Raw genomic sequence first — 22397 nt, 5'->3', positions numbered from 1 at the left:
TTGACAAGCAAGGATCGATGACTGTAGGAGGCTCGATCGCGACCAGCGAATGCCACAGCCCGAGCGAGAGCATTTGGGATTGAGGGTCGCCTTTGCTTCCACGGGAAGCATTCCTGACCAGCGGAAGATCTTGTTTCTGCCATCACCATCGCCGTCTCTTGAACAGTCTCCTTTTAAGCAGTCACACGTGTAGTCATAAAGGCGGTCAAGGACTCCGCCCCGCCGACTTCAATTCCTCCAAATCTGTTCTACAAGATGCTCGAGGGTGAAGATCGCGCTCAGCTGATCAAGGACATGCAACGAGGCCGCTCCGGTCAAATCCCCTACGACTATAGCACGACGCTCGCCTTCTACGATGCTCGCATCCTCCTCGTCTTTGCTGGCATCTCTAGCGGCCCGGACAGCTACTGCACAGGGGCTGTTATCTCCAAAGCAGGACCTCTAGGAAAGGTGGAGGACTTCTTCAAAGTATTCGAACGGCTGCGCGAACAACCGGAACCACACACACTGCAACGCGCCGACGATGGTCAAAGATGTTATATCTACCTGAACACAGGGTTCGCACATGACAATCCTGTTGGCTTGCGCCCACCTGCCCTCGTCGAGTGGTTCGAGCGCCAATGGCACGGACAATCATGATCGAGAAGCAATAAGCAGCGCCTTGTATCTAATTCGCATACGCAGCGTGCACCTGGCTCTCGACCTCGGCCAGCATATCCTCGGTCGCCTTGTCCGGGAATGGACTCATCTGCGTATGCACCATGCCACAAGTACCATCCTTGAAATCAAGCCACCACCAGCTGTTCTGAACCCCGCACCAGCTGAGCGAGTCTTCGCTGAGACCGCGAGTCGGGTGCTTCTCCTTGAGCCTCAGGCCACCGTAGGCCCAGTTCTTCTTGAGCCCGGGCGCGCAGCAGCCGGCAAAGTTCTCGCTCATCACGGCCGGAACCACCGCGTCGAACTTGCGCTCGAGGTCATCGACAAGCTTTCCGTGAAGCTGGTCCTTCTTCAACAGCTCGACGCTTTCCGGCTTGAGGATGGTGCCGCCCTGAGTAGGGTGCGTGCCCTTGTTGAGCAGTGCCACGAGGATCTTGACGTATTCGGAGCCGTTGGCGTAGAGGCCGGCGCCAGGATAGACAATCTCCATCTTGTCCTCGTCCGCCAAACAGAGCTGGATGAAGGGCAGGATGTTGCCGCTCTCGTCGCGCATGTGACTGGCAGCAAGGCGATCCATGAGGCCGGCCGATTTAGGCTTGAAGGTGATGTCCTTGACGCCGAGCGGCTCAAAGATGTTTTCGCGGTAGTACGTCTCGAGATCCTTGCCGGTGATGACTTCGACGGCCAAGCCGGCCCAGTCGATGTTGAAGCCATAGTTCCACTCCTCGCCGGGCTGCGAAGCATACGGCGTGAAGATGCTCGCTCGGCTATGGTCCAGGTTGGCCGTCGGTGGCAGGCCCTTGCTGGCAAACCAGTCGGCGAGGTCCTGGTTGAAAAGGGCACACGCCTGGCCGGACAGGATGAGCAGCGTGTCGTTGACCGTCGGGATCTTGTTCGGAGCCGAGCCATCCTTGAGCATCTTGAGCTCACCTGCTTCGGGCAGGAACTTGGCGATGCTGTCTTCGAGGTTGAGCTGACCGCGTTCCACCAGCTGGAGACACGCGATGGCGACGAGCAGCTTAGAGCAACTGGCGATCCAGAAGATGGCGTCCTTCTTCATCGGATCGGGTTTGGTAATGTCGCTGACGCCGGCGGCCGCCCATGCAACCTCCTTACCGCTCGCATCGGCGATGTAGGCTACGGCGCCGGGAACGTTGTTGGGGCCCTTGCCGGCTGTGTAGGTGTCGAGCACCTTTTGCACGCCTTCTTGCAGAGACGATTTGTCGGGGGCGGTCATTGTAGGGACGGTATCTGGAAAACAACGGGTTTGGGGATAGAGAGGCTGCCGAGATCATGCCTTGACGAGGTATGGCAACCCTTTTATGCCTCAACAATGGCTGGCCAGTGCGGCATGAATTGCGAGAAGGAAGAGTCTTAGTTTCGGTTCTGGAGGCAACAGCATCCCTCGACTGACCCGAGGCACGGGAACAGAGTCGGCACAGGATCTTGGCTGTCGGACGATGCACAAAGTCGAGCCTATTTTGTATAGAAAGCGAGGAGACCTTTAAAGGGTCACATGCCTAATGAACCAAGCGACCATGCTGCTAGTGCGGGGAAATGAACGAGATGCCATCTTGCATGCAGCGGATACCGACCGCGGAGAGCGCACAAGGGGATATCACGGCATGAGAGACCCTGAACGCTCAAAATGTGGGGAAGCAGCTCTAAAAGGCGCACCAGCCATGCGTATTTCTCAAAAACATCTGTTAGGCCCCTCTTTTGTGCTTGACAATAAAATGGCTGGGAAACACGTGACGAGCTGAGACGGCTCTGCCAGATTCGCGCCGTTTTCCGAGACTTGAAGCTTCCATTTCATCCATCATCCTTCTTCTCTCGCTCTCATCTCGACGAAGCTTGTTCAGCAACTAGTGTCAGACGAGGCGCGGACAGCGATCAACTGCGGGACTCAACAAAGAGCCACAGCGACCAGTCCAACTTAATCGGCCCCTCAGCTCGAGCGCCGGCCTCATCTATCTGAAGAAACATCGACGACGACGACTCGGATACTCCCTTTTGTCGCATACCCCTTGCAGATCCGACCCAGGCCGTCAGAAGCATTGCAGCGCAGTTCGAGGATCGTGACATTCGCCCAACATGCCTCCCACAAAGCCCAAGGGCGGCAAGATGATGTCGCTCATCAACTACAGGCTTCGCATCACACTCAACGACTCGCGTCAGATCGTCGGTCAGCTGCTCGCCTTTGACGCTCACATGAATCTCGTCCTCGCCGACTCGCAGGAATACCGAAAGATCAAATCGAGAAAAGCAAAAGCGAAAGCGGCCGCGGCTTCCAAGGAGGGCAAGGCAGCCGTCGAGGACGAGGAGGACGAGGACGACCTTGGAGCTTCGTCGAATGCTCCGGATGCCATCCTGGAGCAAAAGCGAACGCTGGGCTTGCTCATCCTGCGCGGAGAGAACATCGTCAGCATGGCCATCGAGGCACCACCACCGGCTGATGACAGGAAACAAGCGACCGTAAGTAATGCCTCCCTGCCTTCTTTCCGCACGTCACACGCCCCAGCATGGCTGTGCCGCCGACTTCGTCCAGAGTCGGCTCCCTTCGCACATTTATTGTGACTCTCGACTGACCTTTGGTGTCCGATCTTACCGCTCTCAATCGCAGATGCAACCCGGCCCCGGCAAAGGCGCTCCTATGGGTCGTGGCATGGGCCTGGCAGTGCCACCCATGGCGGGAGCTGCACCTCCCATGATGGCTCGTCCCATGCCCTACGCGAGACCGCCCCCTGGCATGCCTGGCATGCCTGTTCCACCACCAGGCATGCCCGTCGGTCCACCTCCTGGTTTCCGTCCACCTGGCTTCCCCGGCATGCCAGGCGGTCCACCTCCCGGCTTCCCCGTTCCTCCGCCGGGAGGCTTCCCTCCTCGTCCACCGCCTGGGTAAATTCAACCTTCGTCTCTTGTTGGTACAAAGATACAAGCTGGTTGCTGACATGTCTTTCTTTTGCTTCTCTTTCGACCACGCAGATTTGGCATGCCGCCACGACCACAATGATCGGATCGCTTTGCTTGCGACTGCATCAGTATCGCACAAGGCTCACGCTACAGCTCAAAAATGTATTCATAGCCATAACGCAATCACATCGACCATTCTCATCGCAGACGCACGAGGTGAATCGGATCGAGTTCGTCGGTCGTCACTGCTCTTTTGATGCTCAGTACGGCAGCGACGAGCAGTCTGTACATTCTGCCCTTTTGAGATGCTCTCGAAGCGCCCACACGCATCTCCAACCAGCGCGGTTGCTGCTGGGATCTCAACTTCTCCGGGCAGTTCAAGCGTCCAGGCGAAACACAAGGTACATTCCGAAAGTGTTGGCAATCTTCGAATCAAGGTAACATTTCTTCGTACAGAACCGAGACAACTCCTAGGCGGTGGAAACCATCCTTTGTGCGGCGCGAATCTTGCCGCCGAACGCAATCAGTACCACCAACGTGACGAGCGTCAACACAGCAGTGACCACCGCCTGGACGACATAACTCTTCGTGAATCCCTCGAAGGCCCATTCGGGCACAAAGAAGGGTGCGGAGAAGGCCAGGACGCACTTGACAAAGTTGAAGAGCGCAATGCCATGCACCGCTTTGGTGATGTACGACTCGATGATGTAGGTTTGGAGGATGCCACCCGCGGCCGAGTTGGCAACATAGTACACGCCGATGCCACCGATGACTTCGACGGGCCAGGAGAGCTCCTTGGCGTAACCGATGCCGTAGAGCAGCAGGCCGATGGTGAGCAGCACCACATGCGGCAGCAGTGCCCACAGTCGGTATTCCGGCACGCGCTTTCCGTCCGACGAACCCGAGTGACGACGAACGAAAAAGTCGACCGTCTTGTCCGAGATGTAGCCACCGGCAAATTTGCCGATCAACGCACCCACCGCAGCGGCAAGGAAAGCCAGACCGACCTGAACGTTGGTGAACAGCCACGGGGGACGAGGGAAGACCTGAGGGGAAACAACGGTGAACCCAACACTCCACATGAAGATGACCGCGTACGTGATGGAGGGCACGATGAGCGGGATGTACATGGCCATCTTGAGGGGAGCGACGATCTCGCCGAGGAAGCGAAGCGGTTGTTGCCAGGGATACCAGGCGGCACCCACCCGACCGTAGCTGCCGCTCTCGAGGGTTCCTGCAGTGGCGAGAGGTGGGGTCGACGTGCCGTGCTCGAGCGAGTGCGAGTCCTTCTTCTCCATCTCATCGCCAGAAGTGACGTTGTGCATGGAGGAAGGGTTCTCGTTATATCGCGTCTCGGGGACGAACAGCAGAATGCACACCCACAGCACACCCGCCAGGATGACGGTGAGGTAGTACACCCACCTCCAGTTTTCCGTTCGCGTCAAGATGCCTGCACCAATAACAGGAGCCGTAACGGGCCCGGCGATGAGCAGCACCGTCCATGCGGCGATCGCTGCTCCTCGATGCTCGGGCGAGAACGTCTCGGAGATCAGCGACGCAGGGACGGTCTGGGAGACGGCGCCGGTGAAGCCGGCGAAGAAACGGGCGGCGGCAAAGCTGTCGTAGCTGCCCGCGCGGGAAAGCCACACGGTGCAGGGAATGTAGAGCGTCCATGCGAGGAGGTAGGCTGGGCGACGACCGAGGGACTCGGAGATGGCATTCCACAGGAGAGGGCCCGTGCCGAGACCGAGGATGCCGATGCCGATCGTGTTGGCGGTGGCAGTGATGGTGCGGTGGAATGCTACAGAGACTTGGTGGAAGGCCTAGAGGGGAAAAGCAAAGGTGTCAGCAATGGGTTTGCAGTGAATGGAGGAATGAAGCATGGACACGTACAGTCAAGTGGGCTGCAGCCATCTCGTTAGCCGCAAAGGCGGTAAGCGAGACAGTGGCAAGCATCAGAAGCTTTCGCCATGTTGGAAGGTTGTATGGATGGCTAGGATCCGGATGAACGAGTGAGCCAGACCTCATGATGGCGATGTGTCAAGGGTTGGGCTAGATGAAATATGGATGTGCTGAGGGTGGGCCGAGTGGGTGAGCCGATACGTCAGGTGCGGACAAGGGGCAGGGTCGACGATACGGAAGGCGCTGACGGGCGAGGGCTTGAGAGGTAGAGGAGGCAGTCGAGGCCGCAAGGAGAGGGGTATAAGTACCTATCGGCAAAGCTCCAACGGGGTCCAAGCAGTCTCAGAGACCGAGAAAGGGAAGTGCGGGGTTCCTTAGATGCAGGAGCGTGAAGAGCGCAGGTTGGGGCGACAAAGACGAGATGCAACCGATGAGGGGCTTAGCAAGAGATCGCACCCAGAAGCGCAAGGTTATGTCCGAGGGGCAAACGTGGCGTTCGAGATCAGAGGCGGGAAGGTCAAGAGGCACAACCTGGAGAGCAGTCAGGAAGTCAGGAGAGAAGAAGCATGGGTGAAAGGCAGGAAGGATATGTCGGAAGCAAATCGAGTAGGACGAGGAGGGGCTTGGTCAGGCACATCGCTCGCAAGGCGCTAGCAAGCATGTGATGAGTTGCCAAAGGGACACCGGTGACAAGCTCCAAGAGAAGATGAAGTTGCCCTGCAGAGCTCGGCTTGTCAAGCGACGTCGAAACCACGAGAGAGCATGCTGTGTGCCTCTCGCTTCAGGCACATACAAGGGCAAGCGAGACATGAAGAAAAATTTGGCCTCTCCGCCAGGGTTGGTCTGCACAGTCTGCTCCGAACGAAGCTCGCACCACCCTTCTGGGTTCTTCAGCACGAGCGTGAGTCTATCGGAGAAGACAGCCTGCAACCGTGGCAGGGTCAATATGAAGGACAGGGACACAATGAGAGCGGAGTCTCGAATTTGATCCCGTAGAGTGCAGAAGCAAATGACCGCGGCCGACGGCAAGGTTGTCTCAAGCCGCGCGGTGGGACGACTGCTGTGGTGCCCTCGCCGCTCTTTGCGCCGCGCAAACCGCCGCTTCACTTGCAATCCTCCTTTCTTCTTTGTCTGCTTGGTCACCGGCCGTGCACGTCTTGTTGAAGCGCGAAATCCTGTCTACAACGGCCACTTTCCCTGCCAGGGCTTGATGAAGTTGGAGACATAGGCACATTTTGGCTTGTGATGGATCGGACCAACTAACACAGCGCAGTGGGTGTATGTCTGCGGACGAGACGTTGGGCTTTTGCGCACTAGTTCGCGACACCACAACCAGCCCTCCTGCTTCCTTTCGATTGTGCGGGGTGCATGGTTTCACTGCGCCTAGATCATGGAGCCCCACGATCCGTCAACGACCGCCGACAGCACGTCGTGCTTGACCGAATGGAGAGGATGTCAGGGATCCCGCCTGGTCGATGAGGGAGCGCCACTCGAATGTCGAATAAGGCCGTGACTTCCTTGTCAATTCTCCGAGAAGGATGTCTTTATCGCACGGGTTAGCGCGACAATTCAGCATTCTCTCGACCGACTCTATCCATCATGCTTGGAGGCCGTTACCCCGCAATGTCTGCACCCCGCTCGTTGCCCATGCATTCATTGACCTGTCGGACACTGCAGCTCGAACGACATGGCGGAATCACGACAGCGTTGCTGGCGGCATGAGCATCGCGCTTGCAGGCACGTGGCGAGCGACTAGCTCCGAGGCCCTTTGATCCGTTGGACTTGCTGCCTCGAACGCCGTCTGCTGTGTTTTGGGCTCCCGAACCAGCGCGACTCCGCTGCCGACGGCTTCCACCGTTGTCACATGGTGCTGCGACTCGTGTGTCTGCATGCTAGGGTAGCGCACCGCTGTATCCGTCTGCCTTTGCGAATTGCTCGGCCGGCTCTTTCTATCGCACTGAACCTTTCTCGTGCGTCTAGTCCGGATCCCTCGCCGAGGTCGAGGCTTACCCCACACTTTGGCCCGCCAAGCTTTTGGCATTCATCGCCTCGCGAACGTAATCTGGGTAGGTACTTGTTAGTGATCGCGTGAGCAGTTGAAAAGGCAGTGGACCATCTGGGTGTCTCTGCCATGTAAGCGATGCAGTCGGATGGTTGCTTCTCGAAGCAGCGCGGGGTCAGCCAGTGAGAAGCAAGCACTGCCATCCGGTCATCAGGACCCTGCTTCGTCCCTGCAGGAGAGGACATGCCTGATCTAGTCCCGCTTGTACGAGCTGAAGCTTTCGCTCGTCCAAAGCTCTATCAATGGTCGTAGCTTCAACGCTGTTGGATGCATCGTCGGATCTTTCCTTCCGCCTATGAAGCCCAAGTGATGGCAGTCACGGCCCTGTCATCCGCAGCGAGCTCCTGCAATGTCTCCGCATCTTCCTGACCGCTCTTCGGCCATTCGCACGGATCCGCGTACTGTGTTCGAGACAGAGCCAATCGATCGGCCATCTGTCCGATCTCTCGATACCGTGGACGCAACGACTCACGCAGGAGCCCTCTCCTCACGGAGCAGAGGCATTTGGCTGCTGTCAGGGAAAGCCAACCTCAGGGCTTTTTGTTTTTCAGCCTTAATTTTCGCGGCGTCATTCCTACCCCGCACAGAAAAGACGCCGCGGCAAGCGAGTGACGTCGAAAGCTGCACCCTTTGGACCGTTGCCGAGGCGCTTTGGCTTGCTATGATGAGTGATGCGCCACGTCAGATGTAGGGGTTGCTTGCTTGGCCGCAGCGAGTGCCAAGCACATCTCATGTCGAAGCGCGGCCTTGACATCAGGCCACCATCATCTCTCCTCGGCAAGAGCAAGCAGAACGAACAGACAAGATGTCGTCTTCAGGATTTGATACAGGCGCAGGAACCTACGACAAGCTAGCCAGCGCAAAGGGGGGCGAGGGGCTCGATATTGATGCCCACACTGCAGGTAGGCGGCTTCTCTTCCTCACGATGAACCTTGAACGACCTCGTCTGACTTTTCATGCTTGCTTCTTCACTGTCGTGATCAGGCCGCGACAACCCTCCGGGCGAAGGTGTCGACGCAGGCGCCGGCGCAAAGGACAACATCCCTGGTCAGGGTCTCAGTGGCGGTGCCGGCAGTGAAGACGCCAGCGCAGCTGCCAAGGGAACCGGCGAAGGCTTGAGCGCTGGCGAGAAGGGCAGCAACCGCACCGGAGGAGGTGTCACCTTGAACGCCGGCAGAGAAGAGGAGTTCAACGGCCCAAACAGCAAGAACTTTGTCGACGTCGAGAGCAAGGTCCAGAGTGAGTATTGCCTTATTGCATCTTGCTCTTCGATTCGATGGCTCGTACTGACCGGCATGCGGCTCTGTGTGGTCTTGCGCCCCAGACTTCGCCGACAAGATCAGGGACAAAGTCAGCTCCTAGGCTCCCGTATGCAATTCACAGCGCCGTCGCAATCCAGGGCTGTGTCACGAGTGGCTGAAACGAACCCATTTCATTGATACGTGTGAGGTGTTTCGACACAATGGCTGGCTGAGTGGGGTGCACGCTGAACCTATGAGCAGAGCCGGCGGCTATCGAGCAGAAATGTGGGGAAGGCGGTAACGTGCATATCCGGACATGGCACGGTGACCCAAGTCATGAAAATCGCAACTTTCACGAGCTTATCTGCAGCATGACGCTCAATACCGTCTTCTGCTACCACCACCCATCTTCCTAGCTTCTTACCACCCACCATAGTCCGAGACGATCATCGCCGCAACCTTGAACACATCTGCACGTGCGCAATGACGACCGAGGCATCGACCTCAGCATTCCGGCGAGAAAACGTCAAGTTTGCCTCGCAGAACGACCTGTGTGCTGCATGGGTGTACCGACCGACCGCATCACCCTTGGCGTCTCGCTCCGGCACCTCCGCGTCGAAGCAATACCCTGCCATGATCCTCGGCCACGGTCTCGGCGGAATCAAGGAGATGGGTCTCGACCGCTTCGCCTCGCGCTTCACCGAGCTCGGCATCGTCTGCGTCGTCTTTGACTACCGCCATTTCGGCGAGAGTGGCGGCCAACCGCGCCAGCTGCTCGACATCTCCCTTCAACTGCAGGACTGGGAGGCGGCCATCGACTATACCTCCAGTCTGGAGAACGTCGACAAGGAGCGCATCGGAATCTTTGGGAGCAGCTTTGGCGGTGGCCATGTGATCAGCGTCGCAGCCAAGGACAAGCGCGTCAAGGCGGTCATCTCGCAGTGCCCCTTCACTTCCGGTTTCCATTCGGCGCAGACGGTGGGACTTCTGCCGCTGCTGAGGTTGGGTGTGCTGGGTCTTCGGGACATGCTATTCTCGTCCAAAGACCAGATCTTGCCCGTCCCTCTCGCGGGCAATCCTGGCGAAAGTGAGTGCACCCCCTTCTTCCCACTTTCCCGCTCGTTCTCTTCGCTGACAAAGCTCCTACCTTGCAGCTGCGCTCATGAACGCGCCGGACGTCATCAAGTTCCGCCGACTCATCCCGGCCAACTTCGACTACGCAGACTACGTAGCTGCTCGCTTTGCGCTTCACATCGGTCTCTACAATCCGGGATGGAAGAGCGCCTCGGTTCACTGTCCGATTCTGTTCGCCGTCTGCGGCAAGGACTCGGTCGCACCGCCCGGTCCCACGCTGTCCTACGCCAAGCAGGCACCTAAGGCAACGATCAAGCTGTACGAGCAGATGGGCCACTTTGACATCTATGTCGACGAGCACTTTGATATCGCCACCAAGGACTACAACGAGTTCTTGCGGGCCAATCTGTAGCATCGAGTTGGATCAGCACGCATTCAAAGCGATCATACAGCACGGTCCTCGTTGGTGATGAGCAAATCTAGTGTGCGATGCGAGATGCGAGATGATCCTATATTATTGCTGATGCAGATGACAATCCGAGCGATCCAACAGCCCCGACTTCCTCAACGACCTCCAGCGCGCTTGCCCCCCGCGCCTCGACCCTTCTTGACCGGCGTGCCGCTCGCCGCATCCACCAGGTGCCGATCCCAGCGCGGCTGCTGTTCAAAGATGCAATCCGTGATGAGCTGCTTCTTGTACAGCCTGAGCGGCTCGCCCTTGACGGTAGGCATGCCGACCAAATCGCGCCACTCAATCGTATGGTCCTCTCCGACAATGAGGTGGTACGTCTCGGGCTCGGAGAGCAGCTTGTCCTCGTCAAACGGAACCGGCAGCACCTGTCCGCCTGCCGCCTCGATGAGCGTTGAGAACGACCCGTTCTCGTCCACGCCTCGACCCAGCCAGAAGCGATGTCCGTGGTAGATGCCGTGTGTGAACTCGCTCGCACGGCGGCGCATCACGTCGGCGAGCACAATCCCATAGGTTTTCTCACCCTCCTTATCGACCAGGTCGTAGACCGACGATCCGGACTCTGAGCGGGGAGAAACGCACTCCTTCCTCTTGAGGCACGCCTGCAGCCAGTCGGGCGAGACGATCGCAACGCTACCCGACGCGATGGCGTACAGCATCTTGGGCGAACGCGACACCTTGGGCGTCACGAGGACATCCGCCATCTCGATGTCGTCCACGATCTCGATGCCGAGCGCCTTGAGCTTGGTCTCTTCGGGCTTCTTGAGCTTGTAGTTGCTTGTGGCGATGCGGAGAGGGGCGTCGTTGCTGCGCGCGTCGTCCGAGGACGGAACAGTGGTGCTCGGCGTGACGGATCGTCGGGATCGTTTGGTCACGGTCTTGTGGGAGGCGAGCTCGTGCTCGACCGCGCGCGCTTCCAGGTAGTCCGTGGTGGGCTGGCGGACGCTATCTTGGAGGATCGACATACGGCTGCGTTTGGTGCCGCGGTGGGCAAGCGGACTGGGCAGGATGTTGGCTGGTAGATCTTCGGAGCGACCTGGCGAGCTGGGCATCTCGGAGGAGGTGTCGATCGTCGTCGAGCCGTCGTAGAGCGGAGGCATTCCGTGGTGTTGCAGCGACGGAGTGGCGGGAGGCGATGTGCCAGTCGTGTCTGCCGTGTCGCTCGAGCCTGGGTGTGCCGCCTCGGGCTCGGGAACATCCTGAGGTGCTTGGAGGTTTTCTGACACCTCGCGTGCATCGACAGACGGCGCAGATTCGGCCGCCGACTCTTCTACGGCGGTATACGGTACCGCCGGTGTCACAGGGTCGCTCGTAGGCAAGTCCTCCGGCTCGTCATTCTGAATCGCATCGTCAATCCACGGCCCGAGGCTCTCGTCCGTGACCCTCGTGTCGCCAACGTCCGTGTTGTAGTCCACATCCTCGGGGAAGTCGATGTACTTGAGTCTGGCCCTTTCGACGGGCGCCCAAGCCAAGAACGAGTCGACAATGTACTTGTGATTGACGATAGGGACGTCCCACTCCTTTGCCTTGGTCGTCTTTTCGCTGACGAGGTTGGCGGCGACGCAGAGGCTCGTCTTGGAGCTGAGTGCGCCCGAAAAGGTGGCGCCCATGAGCTTGATCATCTTGGTCAGGTATTGGCGTGTGGTGCCGCGGTAGCCCGAGATGGTGATTGATGCATCCTTGAACTCGGCGATGCCTTGGCGGGGCACGGGAAAGTGGAGAGGTTCTTCTCGTGGGTCGCTCAGCACGTCGTTCGAGACGACCCAGATGAGCCAGGTGAGGTTGCCCACCTGCTTGCCCTGTCGGATGGCTTCGCGGAACTCCTGCACCTCGCGGTACCGGCATACGACAAAGTCAGAGTTTCGTACCGCTTGGGCGATGCCGTTGAGCTCGTTGGGTGCGCGACGCAGTGTGCCACCGGAGAGCCGGACAAAGTGCTCCAACGATCGGAGCTGCTGCTCGCTGGCTCGACACACGTCGCGAGCGAGCAAGACGCTTTTCCCCCTAAAGACGCTCTTCTCGCGCTCCTCACCTGCCTTGGAACTCGACATGGACCGACTGTTTTCGCCCACCAGACTCATCGCGACGCGGTCTTTCCTTGGCGAGCTCAACGGCGATCCACTTGCCGTCCTCCCTGCGAAGCACGGCGGCGGCGTCGTTTGTCCAGGCAAGAATTGATACGAGTCCAAGGGCAGCAGCTTTTGCAGACGCCACGAGTCGCTGATCCACTGCGGAGCTACGCAGATGGTCTGCTTGCCTGGCGCGTTGATGATCTTCTGGAGCTTTGTGGACGAGGTGTTGGTGGTGAGAAACACGTTGACGTCGAAAAAGTGGTCTTCGCGCCAGAGACCGCCGTAGGCTGCAACGATGCTGCTGATGAGCTCGCGGTCGGCTTTCGAGAGCTCGGATTTGGAGGCGGCGACGCAGAGCCCCGAGAAGATCATGTCGCTGCGGCAGGAGAAGCGGTCTTCTTTGAGGCGGATGGCGAGCTGTGCGCTGCGACGTACCCATTGCGGCTGGAGTTCCGATGAGGATTCGGGAGGAGGCCGACGTCGGAGCCAGGCGCGATGGACGGATAAGCCGAGGGAATAGTGGCGTGGGAAGAGGGTGATAAAGGTGCAAGCGACAATGTCGGGTCAGCAACAGTGCTCTTGTGTCCAGTTCATCGGATGAGGCCACTGATGGCTGCCGCGAAGGTACTCACTGTGACAACGAGGGGCCGCTGGGAGGCCGCTGGACCTTGTTCGAGCAGAGTTGGCTCGATACAATGCTGGTACTCAGGAAAGTCGATGCTGTTGGCGAGGACGTGTGTAACCGTATCGAGGTTGAAGCGGGCGCTGGTCGAGTCTGCATCTGGCCGGCTGCCACTTGTCATTGCACGGGCATCATACTCGCATCCACTACCTTGCCACAAAAGTGTGCGGATCTGTAATGGTCGAAAGACAAAGCACGGCGTCAGTCGGCACTGCACTGTTATGCGTGGATCGGAAAGCTCCTGGCGCATACACTTACATCTTGTTGCGTGACCTCGTCGATGTCGTCGTTGATATAGTAGTGCACGCCTGCGAACAGGTCGTACGGTAGCGGCTTCGCGGACGACGACGACGACGAGGGCTGGAAAGATGAGCTGGCCATCTCGATTCGTCTTGCGGTCTCGATCGATTCTATGGGATGAGACTCCAGCGTGCTATGGGTGTCGTAGTCGTGATCGAAGTGGGACCTGCTGCTGGCGAGTGTTCCAAGTGGTACGTAGTGATGTCGACGGCCTGGGTGGACTCGGATGCTGGTAGGCTTGCCTGCGCTTGAATAGATTGGTGGAATAGACGATATAGGAATTGGTAGATGGGGATGGTGATCTACAGCAAGGGTGGAAGGTCAAGCTGGAATGGCTCAGCTAACCGCCACAAACTTTCCAGACCGGAGCAGGAGGTTGCCGACCCTATTCAGGTGGAGCCACGCATGTCATCCACGATCCACAGACAGCCGCGCCTCAAGCCGAAAATTGGAGAGCTGAGTCGTGTCGCGTAGATGAGAAGAAATGTGAGTGTTGCTCTCTCTCTCTCTCTCTCTCTCCGTCCTCGATTTCCTTTTGAAAAAAGGGAGACGCGAAGCACGACGCGTCGGCGAAATTGGCTGAGGTCTGTAAGATCTTTCGAGAAGGCCAAGTCTGGGCAAGGCTCGTGGTTGCGGCTTACGCTCAGGCTGTCGCGGGGATTCGATGCATTGATGTCAACACAGACCGCGTCTCACACAGGACAGGACAGCCATGACCGAGAAAAGAAGCGCTGGGCTGGGTTGGGGGGTGTATTGCGATTGGATGGCAGCAAGCACAGTTTCGTTGTTACAAGGTAGGAGGGAGCATGGCGTTGTGGGTATGTTGAATCGCTGCTTAGGCGGCAGGAGCAGCGTCGGTGGTGCTCTGCTTGTTGTAGTCCTCCATCTCGGCGTCGAGATCCTCGACGGTCTTCTTGGGACGAGCCTCACGCTTGGTGCCACGCGCGCGACCACGACCCCGGGTCGAGGCACCAGCAGCAGCGCGGCCTCCTTTGCCCTTGGCGCCAGCAGCAGCGGCACCCTTGGCTCCCTTGGTCGCGTTCGCGGGTGCGGCGGCCACCTTGGCGGGGTCCACGACGACCTCGACCTTGAGAGGCTTCTCTATAGATGGACAACCGGGTGCGCAGCAGCTTGATAAAGTTAAGCGATCTGTTCATGCTGATGCGGAGCGCTGTCTCTGAATGCGATACTCACTTCCGTCGATCAATCGGTTGTTGTACTGGGTGTAGGCACGTCCAGCATCGTCGGCACGCGAAAATTCAACAGTGCAAACGCCGGTGGACTGGCCGTTAGCTCGGTAGCTCATTGCCGCCTTGCGGAGAGGGCCGATGGTGGTCGAGAAGAGTTCCTGTGGGGAAGCGCCGGCAAAGGACGTACGAGGATGTGCGTCAAAGCGAATGCAGCGGTTGGGTGTCAGATGTTGCAGAGATACGGCGGCGACGGTGGCCCTTTGTCGAGGATGCCAGCTAGCAACGAACCTTGACTTGGGCCTCGGTGACATCCAGAGGCAAGTTGCTGAGGATGATCTTGCTACCTGTGTTGCCGCTTCGGCCAGGGATCACCACGGGGGGCTTGTTGCGGTTCGAGGCGGCGATGACAGCAGCGTTCTGAGCGCCGCTACCAAGAGCGGCAGCCTTGGCACCAGGGCGGGAGCTGCGACCGCCACGACCACGACGCTGGCTGTTGCGACCGGCACCACCGGTCTTCTTGGGGCGCTCGGCCATGATCTGGTCAAGGGCTGTGAGTCAAACAAAACGAGTCAAGAGGAGGAAAGCCGCATTTGGAATGCGATGTGCGAAGCGAGAGATGGCGACATGGGCCGACAAGGATCGATCGCGATGAGATTCCGAGCGTTCGTCCGTAGCACAGCGAGCGTCATCGCAGGGTCGTATGAAATCCAGGTGGTTGCGCACTTGTATCAGCCTTCGTTGCCCTGCTTTTCATCCTGGATCTCCAGCCTGCATGCTTCTCCTGTGGCGTGTGTCCGTTGACGAGCAACCTTGATCGGGCTCGCGGCGGTCGTGCCGGCGTATCCGCGGTGAATGACTGCCTGATGCGCAGTAGCGTACGGGGAGCGCCATGCGACGGCGAACCCGCGTTCGTCCATTGGCGGACGAGGAGCCGAAATAGATTCGCGGACCACAGCAGGATGAGCATGCATTGGCGGATCACAGCCTTACTTACGCTTGTCGATGTTCATAGACTGTTTGGAGAACAGCGAAAAAACATCAACAGCGAAGAAGTCGCGACAAGGACGCGAAGGTCATGATGGAGCGACAGCATCAGTCGCAGCCGACAAAGTCGAGACAGGGTCGATCGACCGGCGCAGAAGGATCAGGCGAATGTCGTGCGTGGCCAACAATCATGCGAAGAAGCAACCGGGCGATGACAGAGGACCCAACAGAGGACCAGAAAGCGGCGACATGGCAGTGACCGAGACGACCGCAAATTCGAGACAGGTGGCAGAGAATGGAAGGCGAAGTGGCAATGGTTGTCAGAATGCAATGTTGCGGAAGAGTCGATGGTGCCATCGGGTACGTCAAAAGATAGCGGTGCTGTCGCAGCTGCGAAGACATCAGCGGACGGCGCTTTCGAGGCGAGCTGGATTTGCAAGCATGGAGGGCGCTTGGACGTCCGCAGTGCTTGTAGCAAGGACGGTGATGCGCGTCGATCGATTGACGAAACCAGATGCACAAGGCTCGGGGACTCGTTGGATGCTGACCATGTTGATAAAGGGTGCGGGATTGCTTGACTGAGTGTAGGCGATGACGTAGAGGTGTGATGAAGAAGGGTCCGATGGGCTTGATGGATGCGAATGGATGCGAATGGATGCGAATGGAGGTTAAGGTTGTGAACAGTGCGGATGGCGACGAGTTGAAGGTGGAAGAGGGTCCACCAAGCAGCAGCAACTTGGGTCTTCTTCCGCCTTCTGGGGCTCAGCGCGTTCTTTCGCCAGCTCCGCGCGTTGCGGCCAGCTCAGTCGCAGACCAAAGTGGTGATCGCTTTTCTATCGGACGAGATAGAATTGAGACCTTCGGTGTCAAGCCACGACATAACATTCTCGAGAGATTTCTCGTTCAAGAAGATTGCGGATCGGCTGATCGTCATCAGCGCGCTAAGAAACATGTGCCTGAAACCAGACTGGCGGGATCAACACCTTTGACGAGCTCGGCAGCTTGGGAGGAAGGCAGCAGCGTCCGTGCCCCGAAGTTTTGGGAGGTGAGTTCAACCTCGGGTACTTAGTGGCACGACCGAGAGGATGCCGCCGATCGCACAGCCACGTACCTTTGAAATGACACGCGAGCGAAGACATCAATTCGCTCAACTGATGTCGGCCTCCATCGACGCACTTTTGCCATCCCTGGAGTCATCTGGCGTGAAAGCATGGCGAGCATAGCATCGAGCATGCTTCGTCTTGATCATACGATCAAAGTTCGGTCCAGCTGCGAGAAGGCCAGGCATCGATGGCAAGTGCGAATGCTCTCTGCTGTCGATGGGGTAAGAGCCCGCAGCAGCCATCGATTTGGGGTCCAAACCCTCCATCGACTTCGGGCACTTGTTATGAAGAGGGCTTGATTCATACAGGAGCGTGAGACGACAAAGCCTCGTCATCAACTGTCTGATGCAATCGTGCTGGTTTGTATCATGGTCCAAAGGATCCGAGAGCGAATATTGACACCCGTGATAGGCGACTCTCTCCTAGCACGATGCTGTCTACGATCAGGACTCCGCGCCTTGTCATATAGACTGATACGCACTTGGCTGCAGCCGAGAAAAGCCACGCTTTGGAGCAGGCCGCCGTCATGGGCGGAGATCGGACGTCAGAATTACAGGGCACAGTTCGATTCACCTCTCGGCAAGCGAGCTTGGTGCGGTGTTGCTCTCCATCGCTCGCTCTCGCCTTTCGTTTGCACCAAGCTGACTCTGGTTGTGCGTCACGAAAAATCAAACTAAAGTTTGCTTTGGTTGCTGATCCCTCTCGGCAACTTGAGATGGAAGATCAGAGAGTCGATCGGCCGGCGTCTAAGTGACAAGCCGTGTCGCTGTCGCGGCTAGCTCGTCCTCACTTCACCTCCGCCTCTTCTGTCCCCCGAACAAGCACAGCGCGCGCTTCTCTCTGCATGGAGGTGCAGTCGACTCAGACCCGCGTGGAGTCCTCTTTGAGACAAAGGGGATGGGATGGCCGGGCAATCAACTACGTTCGATGAAAGGGGACTCGAGGGGAAAAGACTAAAAATATACCCTTTTTTCCATTCACATGTGACAGACGATGAGAAAAGAGGCGAAAGCGACGCACAGCCGGGTCGAGTGACAGCTCAGAAGCTCTGCTGCTGCTGCTGCGCCCCCCGGAATGTGTGGTGCTCTGTGCATGAACGGGCAGGTGACGCCAGCGTCAGAAATTGTTGCCAAATCAATTTTGACCCAAATTGAAACTTTTCGGCTGCCTGGCTGCTGCCCCTTTTTCCCCCCTTTGCTTGGAATACGCGCTTTAAATTTCCTTGAAAAAGAGAGCTTAGTCTGCCATTTTCCACCAACTCGGACTGCCGACGCACAGCAACCCTCTGCTCGACGCGGTCCCCTTGTCCTTCATCATCATCATTCTCCTCCTCCTTGTCCGACTCTTCTCTTTGCTTCATCATCACATCCATTCCACTTGCTGCTTGTCTCGATCCGTGGTCGCTTCGAAGCACTTTCCTTCTGTTCGAAGATACTCAATCGCTTGCACACCGACCCGACGCTCAGCTAGAATCGACCCACAAGACCGTCATCCTCATCTCGAAACGAACGGCATTCATATCAGTCGCTTCGCACGGTCCTTCGCCTTTCGACTCGACCCACTCACATCGCCGTACACACAGACAGAGACACAGAAGAATTGATCCACCGTCGAAACACAGGCTCCTAAGGCTACCACTGTCCACGCTTTCAGGCCTCGTGACCACCGCTACATACTCAACGTTCGGCGAGCAGGTCTCCCCTTCGTTGCGACGCACCCCCGATCCCTGTCACTCTTCGTCGCGCCAGCGGATCGCAACCCAGAGCGTCGTTCGAGCCACCACGATCTTACAGCGAAGCGCGCCTGCGTGGCCTTCACGCTCGTCTGCCCGCCATGTCGCAAACAGCGACCTTCCCTAGCCTCGTAGCGAGGCAGAACAACGGCAATGGCGTCGTCCCTTCAGCGCTCATTGAGCAACTCAACGCCAACGGCGCTACCGACCTCAAAAAGGTGGGCATCACCATCGTCGCCTTTGTTGCGCTCGCCCTCGTCACTGTCATCGCTTTCCAGATCCTCCGTCCAAACAACAAGATTGTCTACGCTCCCAAATACAAGTACGCCGAAGAAGGCAAAGCGCCCCCCAAAGCGTCCGAAGGCTTCTTTGGCTGGCTTCCGCCCATCATCAAGTACAAAGAACACGATCTCTTGCCCCTCATCGGCCTTGATGGCGTCACCTTCCTCCGCTTCATCCGCATGATGCGATGGATGCTCACCACACTCGCCATCCTCATGTCGGTCGTCCTCATGCCCGTCGACATCGCTTACAACATGCGCAACGGAGGCAGTAACCTCGTCACCAACAAGCTCAACTACCTCAACATGTCCAACGTTCACGGCAACTACATGTGGGCTCACGTCGGCATGAGCTACGTCGGCACCATCGTTGCGCTCGCCTTCATCTGGTATCACTATCGAGAAATGGTCCGCTTGAGATGGGCCTACTTCCGATCCGAAGAGTACCAGACCAGCTTTCACGCCCGAACGCTCATGATCACCGACGTCACAAAGCGCTACCAAGCCGATAACGCTCTCGGCGCCGTCCTGTCCGAGCTCAAGATGCCCTACCCTACCACCGAGGTGCACATCGGTCGACGCGTCGGCATTCTGCCCGATCTCATCGAGAAGCACAACGACTTGGTGCGCGAGCTCGAACGGGTCCTGGCAAAGTACCTCAAGAATCCCAACCAGGTGCCTGCCAAACGACCCACCAAAACCATCGGCGGCTTCATGGGCTGTGGCGGCAAGAAAGTAGATGCGATCGACTACCTCACCAGCCAGATCAACCGCGTCGAGGCTGCCGTGATGCACCAGCGAGACACCATCCAGGACAAGCAGCCCGAGATGTACGGATTCGCCTCGCTCGCTGCTGTTCCATACGCGCACGCAGCCGCCAAGGTGCTTCAGGGCAAGAGGCCCGGCGGCATGCGCGTCACCCTCGCTCCCCCTCCCACCGGTATCATCTGGAAGAATCTCACCAGGTCACGCGCCAGCCGTGCCAAGTCGAGCTTCTTTGGCTTCCTCATGCTGCTCGTCCTCTTCTTCCTTAACATCTTCCCTTTGATTATTGTGTCGCTGCTCTCCAACATGGCGGGCCTCACCACCATTTCCTGGCTTGGTTGGCTCAAAGACTGGCAATCGTCCAGCTCGTTCACTTTCGCCGCCGTCTCGGGTCTCGGTGCTCCCATCATCATGGGCATCGCTTCCTTCTTCTTCCCCCTCGCCATGCGCAGGATCGCCAAGTACCGAGGGATCCAGACCCGCTACAGGCTCGACCGTCTGCTGGTCGGACAGTACTTTGGCTTTCTCGTCATCTCGCAGTTCCTCTTCTTCTCGCTCATCGGTGTCATTCTCTCGCTCGTCTCGCAGCTCGTCGTCGAGATCAACAAGGACAGCGCCCTCAACATTATCGAAAGGCTCGGACGAACGGCTGCGTACGCAGCAAAGCAACAGTACCTCAATCAGTCCAACTACTGGCTCACCTGGCTGCCACTCCGAGGGTACCTGGCCGTCTTTGATCTCGCACAAGTCATCAAGCTGATGCTCGTCTGGGTTCAAAAGGTCTTCTTCGGACGCACGCCGCGTGATGTGCGAGAGTACACTAAGCCTCCCGTGTTCGACTACTGGATGTACTACGCCAACTTTCTCTTCATGGCGGCTGTCGCCATGATCTATGCGCCTCTCGCCCCGCTCGTTATCGTCTTCTCCGCCGTCGTGTTCTGGGCCAACTCGTTCATCTACAAGTACCAGCTCATGTACGTCTTTGTCACCAAGCACGAGACCGGCGGCATGCTGTGGCGACCCGCCATCAACCGTCTGCTCGTCTGCATCGGCTTCATGCAGGTCATCCTCATCCTCGCCGTCGTGCTCGACACGCTCAACTACTATCAGGCCATCGCTGCCCTGCCGCCCATCCTCATGCTCGTGGGCTTCAAGATCTACTGCCGAACCACCTTTGACCGCCGCTTCGATTGGTACATCCCCAACGAGGCCGAGATTGCCGCCTCCAAAATTCACGGCGGTGATGCGCGTCACAACCGTCTGCAGCGTCGCTTCGGCCACCCAACGCTCCACTCGAAGCTGTTCACACCCATGGTGCACGCCAAGGTCAAGCATCTCTTGCCGCAAGTGTACAAGGGTCGCATCGATCAGGGTGTCGCCGTCGTGGATGGGCGCAAGGTCGAGACCGAGCAGGTGGCTGGTGGTCTCAAGATCGCTGCCATCGAAGAGGATCAGCTCGAGTACGATCCCCGCAAGGATTCGGACAATCGTTCGGTCATGTCAGGCACCACGCTTGGCGGCATGTCGATGGCTGGCATTGGCGCTACGAGTCCCGATGACCTCGCTGAAACGCGCGCCAACTACTTCAAGGACCAGTACGCCAACTACATGGCCGGAGGCAACACGCATGGCGGCGAGGAATTCGAGATGGCCAACGTCTCTGCTCGTGACAGCCGCGACAACCTCCTCGAGAAACGTCAGCACAGCTTGTACAACGAGTCCTTGGACGGCACACTGGCAGGCACCACCTACGGCGGCAAATCGTCCCCTGAAGGCGTGGGCGCACATGGGGCCTACAATAGCTACTCGGCGAACACAACCCCAGCGTTCGAGGGCGGTATGCCTCAGCAAGCACGCTATGTTGACCCTTACGCACAGATCGGCCAGTCGCAGCTGCCACGCATGGGAGCCAACCACAGCGCTCAGGGTAGCCAGACGAGTCTGGGCTCCTACGGCAACCTTTTGTACGGCAGCACCAATCCTGCAGTAGCGGCAGCGACGGCGGCGGCAGCTACACCCGCTAGAGGATATGGGCCGCCCGCATCACAAGCTCCTTCGTACGGCGGCAGCACCATGGGACGAACGCCGTCGCCAGGTCAGCCGCAGCAGATCTCGCCTGGCACTGTGATTGCGCCAATGGCCACGTCGACACCGCAGTACCACGCAGGCGGCGGCGGTGGTTACACTGCTTCGCCACCGAACTACCAGCAGCCGCAGCGATTCATGGGCGCACCACCCTCTCGCCAGGCATCGGCCGACTATCCTTACCACCCCAGCGGCGGGTACGGTCAGCAGCAGCAGTCACCTCAGCACGCACCGGTCTATGCACACCAACAGCAGGCGGCGTCGCAGCCGGGACAGCCATACGCTCATGGGCAGCAGTCGAGTGGAGGCAACTACTACCCTTCTCAGCATGGTTCGCACGGTGGCTCCGGATACCAACAAGGAGGCCCCCACGGCTACCAGCGCTAAGGACTTGAAAGTGTCGACACTGCAGCAAGCCCGTCTTCACGCATTCTTGCATCATGATAGCGAAGGCGACGTCTCATAGAACAATCGATCGTCTTTCCCTCCCCATTTGCATGTCATCTACCTCATCGTCTGCAATCTGTACTCTCGCCTCGAAAGATTCGCTTAGTGAGATTGCCATGTCGAGGCTGCAAAGGACAAATGGCCCGTTGCTCAACTCGCGTCTGGTCACGGAGAACCCGCCGTGAACCCAGGATGCATTTCAAAAAATGATGGCCGCAAAATCCAGCCCAATAATAACCCGGGTCCACCAGAGCAAAAAAAAACAATCCCCCAAGTAACCATTGGCAACAGCAAGGTTTGGGGTTTGGGTTGTAAGAGTGTGTTAGGGTGAGGAAATGCATGCCATTCCCACAAAAATGTGGTTAAGAACATGGTGAATTTGCGTCAGAAACCGGTTTGGCATCAAATTTTGAAGTTAGGTACAAATTAGATTTTGGG

General features: G+C 58.0%; 9 protein-coding genes across 9 annotated transcripts; 5 read left to right on the top strand and 4 right to left on the bottom strand.

Annotated features, from left to right (window-relative positions):
* Window positions 1-255: 255 nt before the first annotated feature.
* PSEUBRA_006212 (uncharacterized protein) lies at window positions 256-639 on the top strand (the record flags this gene model as incomplete). Its single annotated transcript, XM_016439565.1, has 1 exon — window positions 256-639. One exon carries the CDS (start codon window positions 256-258, stop codon window positions 637-639), a length of 384 nt encoding a protein of 127 aa, XP_016289464.1.
* A 28-nt stretch (window positions 640-667) lies between these two features.
* On the bottom strand, window positions 668-1894 carry PSEUBRA_006211 (Beta-lactamase-related; the record flags this gene model as incomplete). Its single annotated transcript, XM_016439543.1, has 1 exon — window positions 668-1894. One exon carries the CDS (start codon window positions 1892-1894, stop codon window positions 668-670), a length of 1227 nt encoding a protein of 408 aa, XP_016289463.1.
* Window positions 1895-2751: 857 nt separating this feature from the next.
* PSEUBRA_006210 (Ribonucleoprotein LSM domain protein) lies at window positions 2752-3670 on the top strand (the record flags this gene model as incomplete). Its single annotated transcript, XM_016439567.1, has 3 exons — window positions 2752-3132; window positions 3281-3555; window positions 3643-3670. 3 exons carry the CDS (start codon window positions 2752-2754, stop codon window positions 3668-3670), a joined length of 684 nt encoding a protein of 227 aa, XP_016289462.1.
* A 370-nt stretch (window positions 3671-4040) lies between these two features.
* On the bottom strand, window positions 4041-5598 carry PSEUBRA_006209 (Major facilitator superfamily; the record flags this gene model as incomplete). Its single annotated transcript, XM_016439544.1, has 2 exons — window positions 4041-5393; window positions 5464-5598. The coding sequence occupies 2 exons, from the start codon at window positions 5596-5598 to the stop codon at window positions 4041-4043; spliced, it is 1488 nt and encodes a 495-aa protein (XP_016289461.1).
* Window positions 5599-8339: 2741 nt separating this feature from the next.
* Window positions 8340-8896, top strand: PSEUBRA_006208 (uncharacterized protein; the record flags this gene model as incomplete). Its single annotated transcript, XM_059465791.1, has 3 exons — window positions 8340-8436; window positions 8519-8773; window positions 8859-8896. 3 exons carry the CDS (start codon window positions 8340-8342, stop codon window positions 8894-8896), a joined length of 390 nt encoding a protein of 129 aa, XP_059321750.1.
* Window positions 8897-9258: 362 nt separating this feature from the next.
* On the top strand, window positions 9259-10261 carry PSEUBRA_006207 (uncharacterized protein; the record flags this gene model as incomplete). The annotated part of the gene is made up of 2 exons (XM_016439566.1): window positions 9259-9862; window positions 9930-10261. The coding sequence occupies 2 exons, from the start codon at window positions 9259-9261 to the stop codon at window positions 10259-10261; spliced, it is 936 nt and encodes a 311-aa protein (XP_016289460.1).
* Window positions 10262-10413: 152 nt separating this feature from the next.
* On the bottom strand, window positions 10414-13453 carry PSEUBRA_006206 (BRCT domain protein; the record flags this gene model as incomplete). The annotated part of the gene is made up of 3 exons (XM_016439546.2): window positions 10414-12834; window positions 13023-13244; window positions 13331-13453. The coding sequence occupies 3 exons, from the start codon at window positions 13451-13453 to the stop codon at window positions 10414-10416; spliced, it is 2766 nt and encodes a 921-aa protein (XP_016289459.1).
* A 754-nt stretch (window positions 13454-14207) lies between these two features.
* Window positions 14208-15572, bottom strand: PSEUBRA_006205 (Friend of PRMT1 duplication; the record flags this gene model as incomplete). Its single annotated transcript, XM_016439555.1, has 4 exons — window positions 14208-14473; window positions 14567-14720; window positions 14851-15110; window positions 15557-15572. 4 exons carry the CDS (start codon window positions 15570-15572, stop codon window positions 14208-14210), a joined length of 696 nt encoding a protein of 231 aa, XP_016289458.1.
* Window positions 15573-18482: 2910 nt separating this feature from the next.
* PSEUBRA_006204 (protein of unknown function DUF4463) lies at window positions 18483-21899 on the top strand (the record flags this gene model as incomplete). Its single annotated transcript, XM_016439559.1, has 1 exon — window positions 18483-21899. The coding sequence occupies one exon, from the start codon at window positions 18483-18485 to the stop codon at window positions 21897-21899; it is 3417 nt and encodes a 1138-aa protein (XP_016289457.1).
* Between the last annotated feature and the right edge of the window lie 498 nt (window positions 21900-22397).

The sequence above is a fragment of the Kalmanozyma brasiliensis genome, assembly GCF_000497045.1.
Source record: "Kalmanozyma brasiliensis GHG001 unplaced genomic scaffold PSEUBRA_SCAF9, whole genome shotgun sequence".
Classification (NCBI taxonomy): domain Eukaryota; kingdom Fungi; phylum Basidiomycota; class Ustilaginomycetes; order Ustilaginales; genus Kalmanozyma; species Kalmanozyma brasiliensis.
This window is presented reverse-complemented; position numbering and strand designations above follow the sequence as displayed.